Raw genomic sequence first — 18,743 nt, forward strand, 5'->3', positions numbered from 1 at the left:
TCTTCACTCATTGGTACTTTTATGTCAAGAAACCTCTCTAATGTTGATATTAGAATGCCAAGTTTTAATATTTTTATCCTCCTGAAAATTGCCTACATATTTGGAGACATAGAGTGTCACCCTTGAGTGAAGTGCTTGAATCCTTGGCAAGCTGACCATTTCCTTGACTGGACACCATCAGATGGCCTTCATCATAGTGGCTGGGATCTGCCTCTGCCTCTACTTCCTGTTTCTGTGCTTCATGGTCTTTCAGGTTTTTCGGAACATCAGCGGGAAGCAGTCAAGCCTGCCAGCCATGAGCAAAGTCCGGCGGCTACACTATGAGGTGAGCAGGAAACAGGGAAGAGGGCAGAATGGTAAAAGAATGGTATGGCCATAGGACATGACTAAAACTGTTAGAATCAACTACGTCCAAGATGGCAGAAGATTTGGCTTCCAGTAGACCTTGAGCCTCATTATACACTAATTGGGAAAATCCCATGGACGAAAGAGCCTGGTGGGCTGCAGTCCATGGGGTCACTAAGAGTTGGGCACGACTGAGCGACTTCACTTTCATTTTTCACTTTCATGCATTGGAGAAGGAAATGGCAACCCACTCCAGTATTCTTGCCTGGAGAATCCCAGGGACAGAGGAGCCTAGTAGGCTGCCGTCTATGGGGTCACACAGAGTCGGACGCAACTGAAGTGACTTAGCAGCAGCAGCAGCAGTATAAGCTAAATGACATACCCACCAGCACCATGACAGTTCTGAGGCTAACCCATAAAAGACCAAAAAGTGGGTGGTGGCCCAATTCCTGGAAATCCTTCCCCCTTCCCCCAAATAATTGGAATAATCCTCCCACTCTCTAGCTTATGAATTTACCTAGTCCATAAAAACTAACCACACCATATTTCAGCACCTCTCCCCTTCTGACATGGCCCACACTGTGTCTGTGGAGTGTGTTTTTCTCTAAATAAATCCATTTCTTGTCTATCACTTTGTCTCTGAAATCTTTTGAGGCAAAGCAAGAACCTCAAATTCATCAGCAACATATTGGTGAAGCAAGCCAGGAGGATTGGGTAAAACTCAGCCTCTGGCCTCCATGCCACTCAAGAGGCACTACCTTACTTCCTGCCGTTTCTTGCCCACTCTCTCCCTTACTCTCTCTCTTTTGCTTTCTTACTCTGTCGCCTTTTAGACTTAGCCTCTCACCTCTCTTGCACTTGAGAGGTGCTGCCTTACTCTGCTGGAAATGGGGAAAGAGAGATCTGCCAGGCATTTTCAAACCTTGCCACTTGGTCTTCCACTTCTTACTGTTATATATGCACAGGGCACATCAGGGAAAGTCTCCAGCCATCCTCACAGGATGGGAATCGAGCCATACGATGTTTGCTCTTTGGGTTTACCTTATCTACCATATAAGTAACTGTTAACAAGTGCAGTTGTGTAAAAATATGAACACAGCCTAAGAGTTTGTACCATGGGCTGCAGTTCCGTTGGGAGCTCCCTCAAATAGTAGGTCATTTGTGCCTTTTACCCCTGGGTGTTGGAAGGGCGGGGGTTGGTCCTGCTCCACTTGGTGGTAGCCCTCACCCTCCTGGTGTTGGCCGGCCTCCTCTAGGGTCCGCCTGACCCCACCCTGCCCTTGTAGGGCAAGGCAGAGGACTTGAGATTGGTTGTTGCACACATGGCTATGCCTCTGGGGTGGCATGATGCTGCAATGACCTGCATTTGCTGTGCTTGGGTCCTGTGATTGGGAATGTCCTTCCAGTGTCCTGGGGTCCTCTCTCCCCCTACCTACAGTCATAATGTCTCCACCTCTGCTGCCATGTCTGTGCCTGCACCCAGCCCACTGTCTGCTGACCAGAGCATGTGTGGGAAGGCACAGGAGGAGGATGGCACTGAAGCCCCAGGGATGCTGGCCTCAAAAAGGAAGGGGAAAGAGGTTTATCTTTTTCTTTTTCACACACCATCTCCCTTAATGGCCAGTGCCTGTTTTCCAAAACTTAACCACCCTTAAGAGAAAAAGGCTAGGACTTAAATAGGTCTTAGAATAATGAAGGGGCTTCCCTGGTGGTGCAGTACTAAAGAACCTGTCTGCCAATACAGGAGACGCAGGTTCGACCCCTGGGTTGGGAAGATCCCCTGGAGGAGGAAATGGCAACTCACTCCAGTATTCTTGCCTGGGAAATCCCATGGACAGAGGAGCCTGGCGGGCTACAGTCCACGGGGTCACAAAGAGTCAGACACAACTTAGCGACTGAGCTCATAGGCAGAACCATGAGGATGTCCTTCCAAAAGCAGCATCACCTGGAACGCAGGGATTAATCTATAGAATCTATAGAGAAGCCTTCAGGAAGGTCACTCAAGCTGGGTACCATGGATGTCAGGATAGGACACGGGCCCCACTACTGCCATAGCAGGGAGTAGCTAACTTGTCGTGGATAAAGTGGACAGGATAGGTGGTCAGGAGCACTTGGAACCAGTCCACTCTCAGAGAGCCCTCATGGGATCTTGTAGTGAAAGTGTTCCTCTCTGGTATAGGAGCATTCTCTCCCTGAAGAAATGATGGGGAACACCTCCTCCATCCCCAAGAACTCACCCCTGCAGTGCATTTTGAGTCACTGGGACCTGTTTTCTCTAGATTCTTTTTCTAAGAAGTGATTTTATTTATTTATTTTTGACTGTCCTGGGCCTTTGTTGCCATGTGGGCTTTTCTCTAGTTGCAGTGAGCAGGAGCTATTCTCTAGTTGTGGTACTAGGGCTTCTCATTGCAGCGGTTTCTCTTGTTGTTGGAACACAGGGCTCTATGGCATGCAGGCTTCACTGGTTGTGGCATATGGGCTCAGCAGCTGTAGTTCCTGGACTCTAGAGACAGGCTTTAGTAGTTGTGGTGCTCGGGCTTAGTTGCTCAGCAGCATGTGCGATCTTCTCAGACCAGGGATCGAACCTGCATCTCCTGGATTGGCAGGTAGATTCTTTACCACTGAGCCACCAGGGAAGCCCTCTAGATTCTTTAAAACAAAAGAGCTCATTTGTTTTTGTAATGAAGCCTGGCCCCATTATAAACTTCAGGATGATGAGGCCTGGCCAGAAAATGAGAGCTTTAGCCATAGTACCACCCTACAGTTAGACATCTTTTTGCAAAAGTCAGGGAAAATGAATAGAAATTCCTTATACAGGCTTTTATGGCCCTAAGAGAAAACCCAGAGCTATTCAATTTCCATGTTAGGGAACCTTGCCGACTGGGACCCATTCGGACTACACAAAAGCCCACTGCACCCGTGGTAGAACAGGAGCCCCAGAGAGAAGACCCAAGTCCCAACACTCTTCCACCAACTTCAGCCTCTCCCCTGCCTGTTAAGCGTCTTTGCCCTTCCACCACACACAATGCAAAGCGTCTTTGCATTTCCACACACAAATGCAGCCAAAGCCTCCTTGCCCCCTTCAGAAAATAGTAGGTATGCCTCAGGGAATTACCCAGAGTCCACATACCTTATTCCTTGTCTGACCTTAACCAGTGCCTCACCTGCTTAGGCAGACTCTCAGAGGACTCTAGCTGGTTCACTGAAGAATTCCAGGTACTGACTTTTTCCTTTAAATTTTATCCTTTCCCAACTGCTGCATCAGTGAGGAAAAGGCCCGTATTGGGGCACAGGCTCAAAAATATGCTGATAAATTACACATTGCCCAACCACATCGATGCCCTGTTGGCCTGACAGCCGTGCCTCTAATGGATCCCATTTGGGACTATCAGCCAGGCCAGGCTGGTTTTGCTGGTAGAGATCCTTTGCCTCATTAAAGGGATGAAATGATGCATAATTAAACCTGTTAACTATGATAAGGTTAAATAGATCACCCAAGTCCAAGATGAAAATCCAGCCCTATTTCAGACTTAATTATTTGCAACCTACTTCATTAGTCAGTCAGCCCCTGACATCTGTCAGAAGCTTCAGAAACTTAAGGGGCCCCAGACCCCTCTCAATCTTCTTATAGACCCAGCCTTCAGTGTTTTTAACAATAAGGAGCACGCTGAGGAGGAAAAGAAGAAATGCATGACTTAAGGAAGGACAACAAGCTAGGCTTTTGGCAGCTGTCATGACAAGACCTAATCCACCTCCTGGTTACTCCAGAAGTACTCCCAGAAGACTCCCACCAGAAAGGGAGCATGTTTTAGCTCTGGGAACCCTAAACACTAGATCAAGGAATGCCGTGGAAACATGTCCCAGCCTCCACCCTAGCTGCCGTGCCCAGTTTATAAGATGGGTCACTGGAGGAGGGGATTGCCCCCAGCTCTGAAGGAAGTGAGGAAATTCCCCCATGCTAGTCATGGCAGTGGTTGATTGACAGGACCTGGGACCTCCCAAGCGTTCGGAGAAGACAGTCATCATCACATGGGAGGTGCTACAGGTGACCATTGTAGCAGGTGAGCTTGTCCAATTTCTAGCGGACATGGGAAACACTAACTCTGTGCAGACTTCTCACACTGGGTCCCTTGCCCCTGAAACCTGCTCTGTTGCAGAAGGAAAGCTAAAACTAAAATATTTTACCACCCTTTTAACTTGCACTTGACTCAAAACTTTCAAGTTTCTTGTCATGCCTGAATACCCCTAACCCATTATTGGGAAGTGATTTTCTCTTAGCTTTAGGGGTAACTCTTTCTCTGAAGACCAAAGTGAAGGAGTGTTTTTGATTGGACTGTGTATTATATAAGACATGGATGATCCAATCCAAAATATTCCCTCAGAATCTGATTTCCATAGGAAATTCCAGGGAAGGCAAAATTTGTCACTCCTATAAAACTCACCTCAAAGGAAACTAATCACTTCCCTTCCGGGCACCAGTACCCCATAAAATCAGAGGTTCGATGAGGCCTCCAACCCCTAATCTAAAAATTCATTAAATACAGACTTTTGGTGCTATGCCAATCTCCCTGTAATACGTCAAATCCTACCTGGTGGTCTTCAGGAACCCTTATCTCTGCCATCTTTTTTAAATGCAAATTTTTTTAAAAGGGGGTAAGGTAATTTAGAACTGACTAGTCAAGGATAAATGGAAATACTAAGTATCTTCTCTGTAAAGACCAGAAAGAAAGGGTTTAGCTATCTAGATAAGTGACCTTGATTTGTTCCAGCTGCCAGAAGCCCCGTTTGAATCCAACCCCTTGTAACTGATGGATTTTACATTTTTGTAACCGACTCAGGGCTGAAATTTTGAAATAGGAACTATGAGGTCTCTGTGTTTGCGTGTTTGTATGTATCTGTGTTGTAGATGTATGGTATTGCCAAAAGGAAATTAAGTGCTTATAGTAATACAAACACTCAGAAAACTGGCCAGAACAGAGTTCAGGTTCATGTCATCTGTAAGATTTTCTGTACTAAACAGATATCTGGGATTGGAGGTGCCTAAACTTATTGATTTGATTGATATAGACATGTGTTTAGTGTCATCAACATTAAATATAATACCTTTATTGTACCTAGATTTATTAGAGGTCAAAAAAGATCTCCTTTTGTCTTTCACAAATTTGTCAACAAGAAAATTAACTCAATGTGAAAAAAAGCTTTTAAGGAAAGTGGGTTGTGTGTTTTCAGTAAAAAAGTTATGAGCAGTGGGATTGCATTTTATTAAAGGAAAAGAAAGTAAGTCTGTCTTCCAGTTGTTTCTAGATGGAAAAAAATAAAGTGATGGATAGGGACAGTGATGGAGGGTTTATGGAAACTGGACCCTGAGAAAAGGGAAATTGCGTGGCCAGAATTGACTAAGTTTGGAATACATGTAATTGAGTAAATTAATTTAAAAAGTAAGTTCGTGCAGAACCTGAATTTGGGCTTTCTCTTTGTTAAAAGGACAAGTTTTCTTAAAATGTTGAATTGCCTATGGTAACAGATTTAAAATTTCTTTGCCTTTAAAATCTTTTATTGTCATTTTGGTTAAGGTACAAATATGGTCTCACAGTGACTTAGATCTTATTTGATCAAGTGTTTTAAAACTTGTTGACAAGCTTCCCAAATATTGAATTTTAATTAAAGTTCTTTTGATTTCCAGCTAACTTTGGGATACGTTAGTGGGTCCCTGAGGTATCTCCAAGAGAGATATTTGACTAGGATTATTTGATATGTTAACTTAAATATAATCATTTGTAATTCTGGTTACTGTAACCAAGTTTCATTATTGATTAAACTGTAATCAGATGTTTAACCTTGTGGTTTTAAGTCTTTTATCATTTATAGATACTTTTGTACTCTGTTGCTGTTACAAAAAGTGCTTCATCATCGAGGAGATTCATATCAAGTCTATGGAAGCTGTTACAACAGTTCCACATCAAGATGATGGCTACCTGAGGATTCCAGCCCAACCAATTTAAAACAAGACTCGCTCCTGCCCCTGCAACCCCTAGATCAGGCACTCAGAGATTTTTACTCCCTGACAGGCAGGGTCGACACCCCTACTCAGCCTTGAAGCAGTTACAGAAGGCAGTTGCCCCTCTGCTTCCCATAAGAATATGAGTGTAAAACTACTGAGAGGGGAATGAAACAGAAGGGAAAGGGGCAGGGCACAGCCTTTTAAAAGAATGATATGGCCATAGAACATGACAAGAACTTAGAAGTAACAGTGTCCAAGACCGGTATGAGCCTCATTATGTGCTCATTGTAATACGTTAGCACATTAAGTAATACAGCCACTAGAACCAGGACAGTTCTGAGGCTAACCATAAAAGACAAAAAAGTGGGCGGTGGCCCAATTCCTGGAAATCTCCACCCTTTCCCCAAAATAATTGGAATAATCCTCCCACTCATCAGCTTATGAAATTACTCAACCCATAAAAGCTAACCATGCCCTATTTGGGGACTCTCAAGCCTATGAAATGGAGCACACTCTGTGGATTGTGTTTCTCCCAAGTTTTTCTTACTTACTGAGATAGCCCACACTCGGTCTGAAGAGTATTCCTTTCTAAATAAGTTCACTTCTTATCTATCACTTGTCTGAATTCTTTTGCGACGAAGCAAGAACTTCAGATTCACCAGGAACAGCACATCTCTGGACTCACTGAGGAACTGGTGCTCACTGGCCCCTGCTTGATAAGAACACACACGCACACACCCGCCCCACTATGCCTGGACATGTGGGGGATATGGAAGCCTCTATTTCAAATACACAGAGATTCGCATGTGTTATAGGCTGTCTGGGCAAAATAAAAGGCTAAATCCTGCTCTAAGAGGCATCTGGCTTTCTGGCTTATCTAGGTCTTAGAGTTTTCTGTGGTATAAATGTCTTTCTATCCTCAATAAAGAGTAAACTTGTTCAGCAGGTTCTTCAGCTTTGGAATGGAATGTGGGTGTGAACTAGATAGGAGACCTGACTATAGCAGAATTGGGATTTGGCTTGGAGTGAGGCTTTATTTAAAATTCTCCTGCTGAGAATCAGCCTTTAGAGTAGGATTCAGCCCAGGTGATCTGATTTCAGTTAGCCAACTTTTCCCTAAAATATTCAGCAGGTGCTCACATAGAGTTCAGTGATCTTTGTTTACAGATCATGCCCCTATTCAAGAGACACGCTAGACAGACTGACATCTCTGATGCAGGCAACACATTCTTAATTTTTCAAGGATCCCTTGGGCTCATGCCACTTCCTTGGAGGCATGGGCCTCATTCCTTTGTGAAAAGAGAAACAGAAACTGCAGAACTACAGGGTTTTCATAGACAGCAAAAATAAGAGCCCCTGAATAAGAGGCCTCTCTCCCGGAAACACAGGTTCCCTCAGTACTCCTTTCAGGAAAGCGGGGGTATTTTCAGAAGCTTTGCCCATGTCTCGAACTGGAATGACACATGAGAAAATGCAACCAAATCCACTTCATGTTGATTAATATGCACATTTCTTTTTGTTCACTGGAGCAGAATTTTATTACAACCGCAGAAAACTTGGATTTGGTAACTTTGAACCCTTGCAGAGAAGCATAACCAGCTTAGCAGGGAAATTAGCAGCCTCATGACGTGCTGTGAATGTAATTTCCCAGGCTCTGGTATCACTGTTTCATGAGAGATAAGAAGCTAGGAGATATTTGGCCCAATAAATTTTTCAGCCACATTCACCTCTGCAGGAGAAATGTTACTATGTGAAATTATTTTACTGTCACTCTTAGGGATTGGTTTTACAGATTTCTTTAAAATTAGCTTTTGATAGGTTTATATTTTGAGAAAAGGATTGGTGGTAGAGTGTTAAAACTGCTCTTTCTTTCTTTCCTAATAGGGGCTAATTTTCAGGTTCAAGTTCCTCATGCTTATCACCTTGGCCTGTGCTGCCATGACTGTCATCTTCTTCATTGTTAGTCAGGTAAGTGGACCCAAAGAGGTCAGAATGAGAATGTCCTGAAAAGGTGCCTCTACTTTACAGCAAATTCTGTAGAGCTACTGTGAAAGGAGTGAAGAAGTTGTTATGCTGGGCAGCTCATCAAGCTATTTGTTTTAGGCTGCTCTGATCTGGGACTTGTTATCACTTTTCCAGAGGTAGACTGAATTTTCCTTTCAGTGCAGTCTCATAGGAGGAAAAAGTTATTAAATAAAAGCCTGCTGCTAGATTGAAGGGCACTTGTTTCATTCACTTTAGAGAATAACTTATCAAGCTCCGTAGCAGAATAACAAGGAGCAAGTATTAATTTGATTTGATCCTTATCTAGCATTAACATAGATCCTTTTACAGTCCATCAGCCATTCTTTATAATAATTATATTGCCATTTACAACATGAAATATATTTCAAAATCCCCTTTATAGAGCTTTATCCTTTTGCTGCTGCTGCTGAGTCGCTTCAGTCATGTCCCACTCTGTGCGATCCCATAGACGGCAGCCCACCAGGCTCCCCCATCCCTGGGATTCTCCAGGCAAGAACACTGGAGTGGGTTGCCATTTCCTTCTCCAGTGCATGAACGTGAAGAGTGAAAGTGAAGTCGCTCAGTCGTGTCTGACTCTGTGCGACCCCATGGGCTGTAGCCCACCAGGCTCCTCCGTCCATGGGATTTTCCAGGCAAGAGTACTGGAGTGGGGTGCCATTGCCTTCTCCGATCCTTTTGCTAGTTATTTCCAAAACTCAAAACTTTGCTATACTTGAAAATCTCAGTCATGATAATGATTTTTAAATATCGGTAACTTGTTTTGGAAAGTGGAAAGTACTGTTGAAATCATGTGCTGTGCTTAGTCGCTCAGTTGGTCCGGCTCTTTGCAACCCCATGGACTGTAGCCCACCAGGCTCCTCTGTCCATGGGGATTCTCCAGGCAAGAATATTGGAGTGGATTGCCAAGCCCTCTTCCAGGGGATCTTCCCAACCCAAGTATCGAACCCAGGTCTCCCGAATTCAGGCAAATTCTTTACCATCTGAGCCACCAGGGAAGCTTAGGTATCTATCATTCTTTTGAGCTTCACACAAGTCTTTTGGGTAGGTAGGATATCCCAGTTTGCTAGAATATGAAATTTAATGGCCTTAGAGACATTTCCCATTTATGCTATCTGGGTGAGCTGTGAATGGATTACTTAACAATTTCAAGGATTAATTTTCTTATCCATAAAATGGATGTAACAGTACCACCTGAAATAGGTGGCTGTAGGGATCATATGAAGTAATGCTTATAAAGGGATCTGTGGACTGCCTGGCACACTGTGAGCATGAATAGCTGTCCTCTTATGAATAGCAACAAGGGTGAATGTTGTATCAAAGGATGTCCAGTAAGTTAGGGACCAGAATCCGATCTTTCTGATTTTCTTTGCCAATTGCTCTGTCATCCCTATATTTGGCTAAAATTAAGAATGTTAGTAATGCAGGTATAGCCTTACGACAAGCCTTGCCCCATTCAGCTAGCAAGCTTCCTTTTAGGAGAGGGGCTCCTAAGCTTTTTGTGTGTTCTGGACCCCTTAGGCAAACTTGGGTGAAGGCCATGGCCTTCCAAACATCCAAAAGCCTCTTCTTTGAGTGTTTTTAAGTAAACAGAATACTTGGATTTAAAAGGGAATCATACAGATAGATGGTATATATTTGCAATTATACTTTTACAGATATTTCAGATCTGTAGTATAATTGATATGAAAATATGATTTCTATTGGAGACAAAATTGCAGGTGGTGCTAATACTATGGGAATTTATTTTTTACATTCACAATGGAAAGAAATGGTAGCCTTTCAGTTAGAGACTGGTGAGAATAAAGATATAATTTTTTCTCACTCTAGTTCATGGACCCCTTGAATTCTATCCAGGGATACTCAAGGGTGCCTCTAACCCCTAGAGCCCTGTTGGCTATGTCTCAGCAGAGCTAGTGCTGCTGCTGAAGGCTGAAGTGAGTAGAAAAAAATAAATACGCATACATATCTTAGGAAGTTCTGTTCACCACCTTTGCTTTGACCTATAACAGTGCTGTGTTTGTATCAGACTGTTTATAAAACTTTGGAAACTTCACTTTCCACTCCAAATGCGGTAAAAATATTTCAAATTCTGAATAAGTTTTTTATTCAACCAGCTGAGGCTCCAACAAGGGTGTCTGAGGCCAGGTTTATCCCTTGGTTGATTCCCTCATGTGACCAAAAAGCTTTCTAGTCCTCCAGTCCCTCAGTAACGCACTGTGACACATAATACAGCTAGTTCTGCAAGGCTGAGAGAGCAGGACGCACTCTTGGAGAAACAGAACCTTGAGGAAGGTAGCTGAGGATTAAAAGGTATTACCAAGATACGTTCTCAGGGAGACAAAAAGAAAGGGCACTTTTCCTCCCAGCCCGTATTTCTACCACTTTATTTTCTTATTTAGTTATTTTTGGCTGTGTTGTGTGGCAGGCAGGATCTTAGTTTCCCAGCCAGGGATTGAACCCATGCTCCCTGTAGTGGAAGCGCAGTCTTAACCACTGGACTGCCAGGAAAGTCTCTCTGCAACTTTAGAAAGCTGAAGTCATCCCCCACAGCCCTACCCCACCCCACTTGCTTTCTGCAGAGTCCCTCCCACCTGAAGTCAAGAGGGACTTTGTGCTGGTCTTTAAGGTGGCTACGTGTTGCCCAAATTTATCTTGTACATATTTAATTAGTGCACCTTTTTGAAGCCAAGGAGGCCAGTCTTCCAAGTTGCAGACTTTGTGTCTTTTAGAAAAAGATTGATATTCTACTGCCCTGGTATTTTCTAGCAGGGCTCCAGCCTGTGGCTGGCTTTTTATATCTGCTGCAACAGTCCACAGTCAGCCTGGAGTGGATTTCAACTCTAAGAGGGTAGCAATGAGGTCTTTTGGATTCCATTAGCTCCTTACAGTCCTCCTGCTGGGTTGGTTTTTTTTTTTTTTTTAAGGTTTATTTTTAGATATCTAAGATGTTTTCAGGCATAACTCTCAGTGTCCCAGGTACTGTATTAATACAGTCATCAGAGGATTTATTTTTTAATGTCATTTTGGAATGTCTCAGCAATGAGCTCACCTGAAAGGAAACCTATTGGGTAACTTTTTGAAATAGATCCCAGCCTTAGGTAAAAGGAATGTATTAAAAACTCCCATTATACTCTCAGACTTGCTGGGAGAGCTTGCATTTAAGCCCCATGAAATATAATGCGAGGGGATCTCGCCAGGATATTGAAGCTCTGAGGCCAGGAATGAAAGGCTGATGGAAGCTGTGGAATGCGGTGACCTTGAGCCTTTGTAGCTGGGTACTGAGGTGCAGTCTTTTAATGCCTGCCATTTTAATGGCCTCAGTCATAGCAACCGGGCGATGGCACATCACAGTCTGGTATTTTAGCCCCTTCACTCTGGAAAAGAAAGAGGCGTTCCATTTAGAGGTGGCAGGCAGTAGGGAACAGAAGTGCAATGCAGGAGAGAAGGTCACTGACCTTCATGAAGGGGACTCCAGGTACCTGACATTCAGGTCAAGTCATATGCAGCAAACTCCCAGAGAGCCAGTCTGCAGGTTTGTTTTTTGGCGGGGGGTGGTGGGGGGGGGGTTGGGCATGTCATCACTTCATTCTGTTACTTATAGAGGAAATGTTTCCAGTAAGAGAGCCTGTGTCTGGGATCTGGAAATCTTGTTGTGAAGTGGAATGCTGGTTGTCAAGACTACTGGGTGTAAAGGGATTTGACCTTCACTTGGCTACAGGGGTATAATTGGGTGGTTTCACACAAAAGTAAATTGTTCAAATGTGAAATCAGGAAAAACGGGGACTTTTAGAAATAAGACTTTAGGTAGAGGGGAGATTATTTTCCTTTTTCTTTTTGTGGTTGGGGCTACCTGATTCTTCTCTCGAAAGTTTAAAGAGCGTGACTGTCACCTCTTTGCCTTAGCATTCATAAGATTTGGACTCACAAGGCCTGCTCTGTTGAGGCTGCTCATTGTGGTATGTATTAGTGGGAATGTACTCAGAGCTCAGGATGTCTCAAGCATGAATAATTGAGAGAGGAGAGAGGAAAGCACAATGGGGTCTCCTAACAGTACAGTGACGTTATGTATACAGTCCAGTTATGCAAATTCAACTCTTTGCCCTCAGCAGGAAATAACGCATTTAGAGATTACAAATTAAAGAGTATGGGTAATTCTGCAACTCCATTCTAAACAAGTGCACATGTCCTGAAGCAGGCATGGGCAAGGGGCATGGATCCACCGTTTCTTCAGCCAGTCTTGGCTCCAGCGTGTCCCTCATAAGCATTTCATTTCAGTGGTTTTACTGTAAAATTGTATTTTGCATGTATATGCAGTTATATACCAAACATTACTACATCTGAGATATACAGTGCATATATATTTTATACAGATTTAAATATACAAACTATATATATAGTATATATATAATGCACATATACTCTCTATATATATACACTGTATAAATATATGCATAATGCCCAATTAAGTGAATTTCAAAGGAAATTTGACCTGACATAATAGTCAGGTCTCTTAGTCTCTCTAAGTGAGAGACTCATCCTATTTAAGATAATATTCCTACTCTTGTGTTGTATAGTAATTAGGAACACCCACCTTCTTTGGTGGGCCAGAGCCACAACTTTCTAGCTGAATAGTCTTGGGCAAGATTCTCTCTGTGTCACAGTTTACCCATGAGTTGAGATGTTACCTGCCTACCTCATAGAGCTGTTATTAAGGCTAAATGAGATCTTCCATACACATGGAAGTACTGTACTTAAAAGTAAGAAGAGTGACATTTGGTGATGTTTCTAAGAAGCAGTCCTGAATAGCTTGAATGCTGGTACATTATTCTAAAATCACTAATGAAATCCTTTTTTGCTAACACTTCCCTGAGCATGTCATATAGCGAATTATTTCCCAAAGGAAATAGCTTAGTGATGGTGGTTTGTTTATGAATCACAAAAATGAAAAATTATGTATGACCAAGGTCAAACTCTAAGTAAATAAGTGATAAGTCTATAATTCATTAACCTGGTTAACTGACATTCCAGGTCTTCCAGAAGGAAATACCTGCCCTTATAGCTTTATTCTTCCTGGTGGCCCTGTAAGTCATATGAGTTATATGGAGGGTACCAAATGAATATAGACCCACAGCCTCATAAACAGGAGGTGAAAGCAACCTACTTGTATAAGTCATTAACATTTAGAGATAGCTTGCCATCTTATACTTTAGCTGCTAGAAGGAGGGGCTCCTAGAGATGGATTATGTAATCCAGCCTTATTAAGCTATCACAGAAACAGCTGTCTAACACTTTCTTTTATTCCCATTTAAGGTTTCCTGTGGGCTTCCCTTGTGGCTCAGCTGGTAAAGAATCCGCCTGCAATGGGGAAGACCCCAGTTCAATCCCTGGGTTGGGAAGATCCCCTCGAGAAGGGAAAAGCTATCCACTTGAGTATTCTGGCCTGGAGAATTCCATGGACTGTATAGTTCATGGGGTCACAAAGAGTCAGACACGACTGAGCGACTTTTACTTTCAAGATTTCCTGTAGCAGGCAGTAGTCAAAATCATTTCATTGATCTCAAAACCAGCACAAATTTTTAGTTCCTCTGCTCCACAGTTTTCTTGACAGTTCTTAGTGCAATCCAAATGTCATCAGATAGCTCTCAAAACAATTACCATGTCATCAACATAGACAAAACCAGCCTCAAAACATTCTTGCCAAATTGTAAAGCATATGAAAACTTCATAATTACCTTCGTGAGTGGCTTACATACGTAACATTATAAAATAAGATTTATTGAATGTTTTCTGTGGGCTAGGAAATTCCTAAAAATATTTTTACCTAATTCTCCTTAGTGGTTACCCCTGCAAGTTTTTGTTTTGTACCTAAGAAAACTGAAGTTTAGAGTCTTAATCTTACTTCTCTTACATTAAACAGAAAGGGAGTGGGAGAGCCTGGATTTGAAGCCAGGTTTCTGACTTCGAGCCTGTGTCTTTCTGCTTCTCTACACTGCTCCACCCAGGAAAGCTACTCAGTCCAAGGACCATTTGTTTATTTAATGAATGCTGTGGTACATCAGGTCCTGAAGATATGGCAGAAAACAAACCAGAACTGGTCTTGCCTACAAGGTGTTTACATCCACCTTGCAGAAGGTGGAAGGTGGATAGTAGGGGAGGAACTATAACTGGAGAAGTGTTAGACGCAAATGCAGGTTCATTAAATTAGGTGTAACAATGTACTACTGTTTTAGGAGGTACTCTCCAGGTGATGCTGATGTGCAGGCAAGATGAGAACCACTGACTTTGTGCCCAACATAGGAAACCCTCAGTTAACCTTAATTCATCCTAGTATGATTCAGATTGAAAAATGGAATCTTGGGGCTTTCTTGGTGGTCCAGTGGTTAAGAATCCACTTTGCAGTGTAAGGGACACCAGTTCAGTCCCTGGTCTAGGAAGATTCCACGTGCTGCAGAGCAGCTAAGCCCGTGCTGCACAACTACCGAGCGGGTGCTCTCGAGTCCGTGCGCCGCAACTAATGAGCCTGTGTGCTACAACTGCTGAAGCCCATGCACCTAGAACCTGTGCTCTGCAACAAGAGAAGCCACCACATTGAGAAGCATGCACACTGCAACAGAGATTAGCCTCCATTCACTGCAACTAGAGAAAGCCCATGTGGAGCAATGAAGCCCAACCACAGCCAAAATTTTTAAAAAGAAAACCTTTAAAAAAATGGAATCTTACATGGCCCTTCACTTTTCCAAATATGGGAGAGACTTGGTGTTTGTGTTAGGTGATTGTTACATTGGACTTGTTTCTTTTTGGTTCCAATTGAATGTCACCCCTTTTTCCCATAGGTGACTGAAGGCCATTGGAAGTGGGGTGGTGTCACGGTCCAAGTGAACAGTGCCTTTTTCACTGGCATCTATGGCATGTGGAACCTGTATGTCTTTGCTTTGATGTTCTTGTACGCACCATCCCATAAGAACTATGGGGAAGACCAATCCAACGGTGAGTTCTTTGGCATAGCTTTATTCAGGATAAGTAGGCTTCTGACTCTTCAAGACTTAGGCAGCAAAAGCTCCAGGTTCCCTAATCAAATGTTTTCTCCAAGAGTGAACAAGCACCTCTAGGGACTCTGGGGCCATAAGACAAAAAGCCAATACAGGACTGATATTTCTATGAATCCTCATTTTAAAAAATATTTAAAATGCATTGGGAATATTACATTCTAGTTTACAATATCTCCCAGTCTTACTACAAAAATTAAATTTGCTTTCCTCAATTATTTGAACAAAGTCGACTATTGGAAAGTGTGCCAAACTTATTCTTCTAGTTTGAGAACCACAATCTGAGATACTGGGTGGATGGGGACTGGGCCCTGAGTTGAAGCGGAGCTGGCTTCATTTTTTCCCTGCTCATTCTCCTGTAAGCCTGTGGACTTGTCCAAACCAATGGCCACGCTCCTGTCCCCATCGCCTTCCTGCCCTTAAGTGCTAGTATGTGCTATCTGTGGTGCTGATGCTGCGAGGAGCCTTGGAGAACTTAGTCTAGCAGTTCTACAGACGAGGAAACTGAGACCCAAGGGAAGGGAGGGGCTTGCCTGGCACTTGTCTAGCAGCCATGGCAGAGGGAAATGAACACTGCTGCCTGGGCCTGTGCTAGTACCATGGAAGAGGGCCTGGTAAGCAACGCATCTGATAGCTCCTTTTTCTTTGCATACTTCAGCCTACATTGTTTGGCTCCACCTTTATTCTTCTGTTTTTTCATACCTGCTTTACCCTGAAGTGACAGTGTTAGTCGCTCAGTCATGTCCAACTCTTTGTGACCCTATGGACTATACAGCCTGCCAGGCCCTGTGTCCATGGAATTGGAGTGGGTTGCCATTCGCTTCTCCAGGGCATCATCCCAACCCAGAGACTGAACCCAGGTCTCCTGCATTGGCATTGTCTGAGCCACTAAAGCCCTGGCCATATGCCTATTCCCCAGACATATCCCACCTCCATCTGGGCCTGACAAAACCCTATTCATCTTTTGAGTCTATTCAAAATGTTTCCTCCTAATCACTCTAGTTGGCGTGTGGCAAATTATATTCAATAGAATATTGTTGCCATGGGATGCTGGTAGGTTTTAGTGGTCAAATAAGTTTGAGAATCATTGGGTTTTTAATTATCATTATTGTGATTTACTGTAGGATATATTAATGCCTTTAGCACACTAATTTGTACTGTGAAGTCTTTTAAAATGGGTAGGGGTAACAGCATTTCCAAATTCTTAAGTCATTTGGCCCTGCAACCTTTTTCCAGGCTATCTTTTTGATGTTCTAAAGAACAAGCTCGTGTCCTCTTCATTGGCAGGAGGATTCTTAACCATTGGACCACCAGGGAAGTCCTGCATTAATGCTTTAGAAATAAGAGTTCTAGATTAGCTTTCTTATTTCACAGATGGGCCAGTGATCTTGAGACAGGGCTGTGATGACATGAGAGAGAGGGTAGGAAGAAGAGGGCATCTGTGCTGAGGGTCAAGGGTAGTGGAATTGTCTCACCCACGGTCTGCAGTACTACACCTGACTCTATACCAAAGCATCCTAGACACCAGGGTTCTCTTCCTTCCTACTCCATGACTTCCTGTCATACTCAGTATCTCTGGCTATAGGTCCTGGGCAAGTGTAAAGACCATTGGCTCACCTATCTCACCTGCCCACCTCTTGGTCTGAGTGACTTCCCTTCTAGAAAGAATGTGAGCTGGGTAGGCTCCCGCTTCCTTTCTACTGCCAGCACTCTGTGTTTTCCATATGCATGGTGATTGGGAGCATGTGGTCTCTCTGTTGTTGCTGTTGTTCAGTCGCTAAGTCACGTCTGACCCTTCGTGACCCATGAACTGCAGCATGCCCGGCTCCTCTGTCCCCCTCTATCTCTCAGAGTTTGCTCAAATTATGTCCATTGAGTCAGTGATGCTCTCTAACCATCTTATCCTCTGCCACCCCTTTCTCCTTTTGCTTTCACTCTTTCTCAGCATCAGGGTCTTTTCCAATGAGTCAGCTCTTCAAATCAGGTGGCCAAAGTATTGCAGCTTCAACATCAGTCCTTCCAATAAATATTCAGGGTTGATTTCCTTTAGGATTGATTGGTTTGATCTCCTTGCTGTCCAAGGGACTCTCAAGAGTCTTCTCCAGCACCACAGTTCTCTCTCCATGGCCTTCTAAAATGCCAGAGGAAGAGGTTCTGGACTTGTTAACAAAAATCTTGGTTTCATTTCATGGCCATCCTGTTGGACTGTGACAGAAACCATATGGACCTGTCTTTGACTTGAGAGTATTAAGCAGGAACCTAGAAGGTGGAGTTCCTGCCTTCCAGGGAAGTACCACCTATAGCAGTAGCTGGACTTCCCGGGATGTTGGAATGATAATCCTAGCAGGTAAAAGTTACGGGTATGCTGCAGCAGTTTTTGGATGTAAACTGTTCTGCTTGTTTTTGTTGTGTGACTTGTCAAACTGCTTGCCCTCCCCGTGCACCATTTTTCCCACCTGTAGATGATCTCTTAAAGTCTTCTGGGAACATAAAGTTTTGTGATTGTTTTCCTTCCTATTAGCAGGGAAGGGGCAGAAGAGCACCTCGTTTCATATAGTGGCCATCCAGGGGGTGATTCTGTCACATGTAAGGGTTTTCCAAACACTGGTAAGAATTTACCCAAGCCCAGCACTTTCAGGCACATGCGAGGCCAGAGCTGCGGCCAAGCCTACAGGGGCAGGATTACTGCCTTCTACCTACTGACACTGGATGCTTGACCTGTGAGCCAGGTGCTAGGTGGCTCCCATGAGGACTTCTCACCCAGGATAACAGCCACCGTCCTAGGCTTCAAGCCTTACAGTTGAGGAAAGTACTTGATTTGTTCCCCAGTAGATTTGTTGCTGTTGAAGACCACACAACACTCAGATCTGCAATTTCACAGAAAGCTCAAAGCTATTCTCCACAGGAGGTCATATTCCCCGAATCCCATGCCAAGAGGTGTTCAGAAACAGACATGGTTGTTCTGGATTGTCGTTTACGACTGGGTTGTGCTGCCTGCATGTAGAGGCCGCGTTCTAGGGGTGCTCTATGTCCAACATTGAGGAAAACAGTCCCTTATTGTAAAGAGTGGTCCTGCCCAACATGCCAGTAGGGCCCTGGTTGAAGATCATTCAAGCAGTCCAGCGGCAGACTCTTCGGGGATCCTGTTCTGATCATAAACGCAATAGTCACACAATTCAGCATCTCTGTGGTGATGATACGACCCGCTGTGACTCTGCAGCAGTCAGTGAGCCCCTGGTGGCTTTCTGTGCTTCTCGCGTCCCTGGGCAGTGCTGTGTCTGGAAAGGGCTTGTCCAAGTTGGGTTCTCTGATCATTTTCCTTCTGT

At 43.7% G+C, this 18,743-nt stretch overlaps 1 protein-coding gene across 2 annotated transcripts in view; it reads left to right on the forward strand.

Annotated features, from left to right (window-relative positions):
- The window catches only part of WLS (Wnt ligand secretion mediator), a 116,657-nt gene that overhangs the window by 89,453 nt on the left and 8,461 nt on the right, over positions 1-18,743 (forward strand). The window contains exons 9-11 of one of the 2 annotated variants that reach the window (XM_055585508.1): positions 182-325; positions 8,231-8,314; positions 15,205-15,358. In XM_055585508.1, the coding sequence (XP_055441483.1) occupies positions 182-325; positions 8,231-8,314; positions 15,205-15,358 (382 nt within the window). Of the gene's footprint in view, positions 1-181; positions 326-6,028; positions 6,182-8,230; positions 8,315-15,204; positions 15,359-18,743 lie in introns of those variants that run through there. The other variant, XM_055585509.1, reaches the window with a different exon arrangement.

This window comes from Bubalus kerabau, chromosome 6 (assembly GCF_029407905.1).
Source record: "Bubalus kerabau isolate K-KA32 ecotype Philippines breed swamp buffalo chromosome 6, PCC_UOA_SB_1v2, whole genome shotgun sequence".
Lineage (NCBI taxonomy): Eukaryota > Metazoa > Chordata > Mammalia > Artiodactyla > Bovidae > Bubalus > Bubalus kerabau.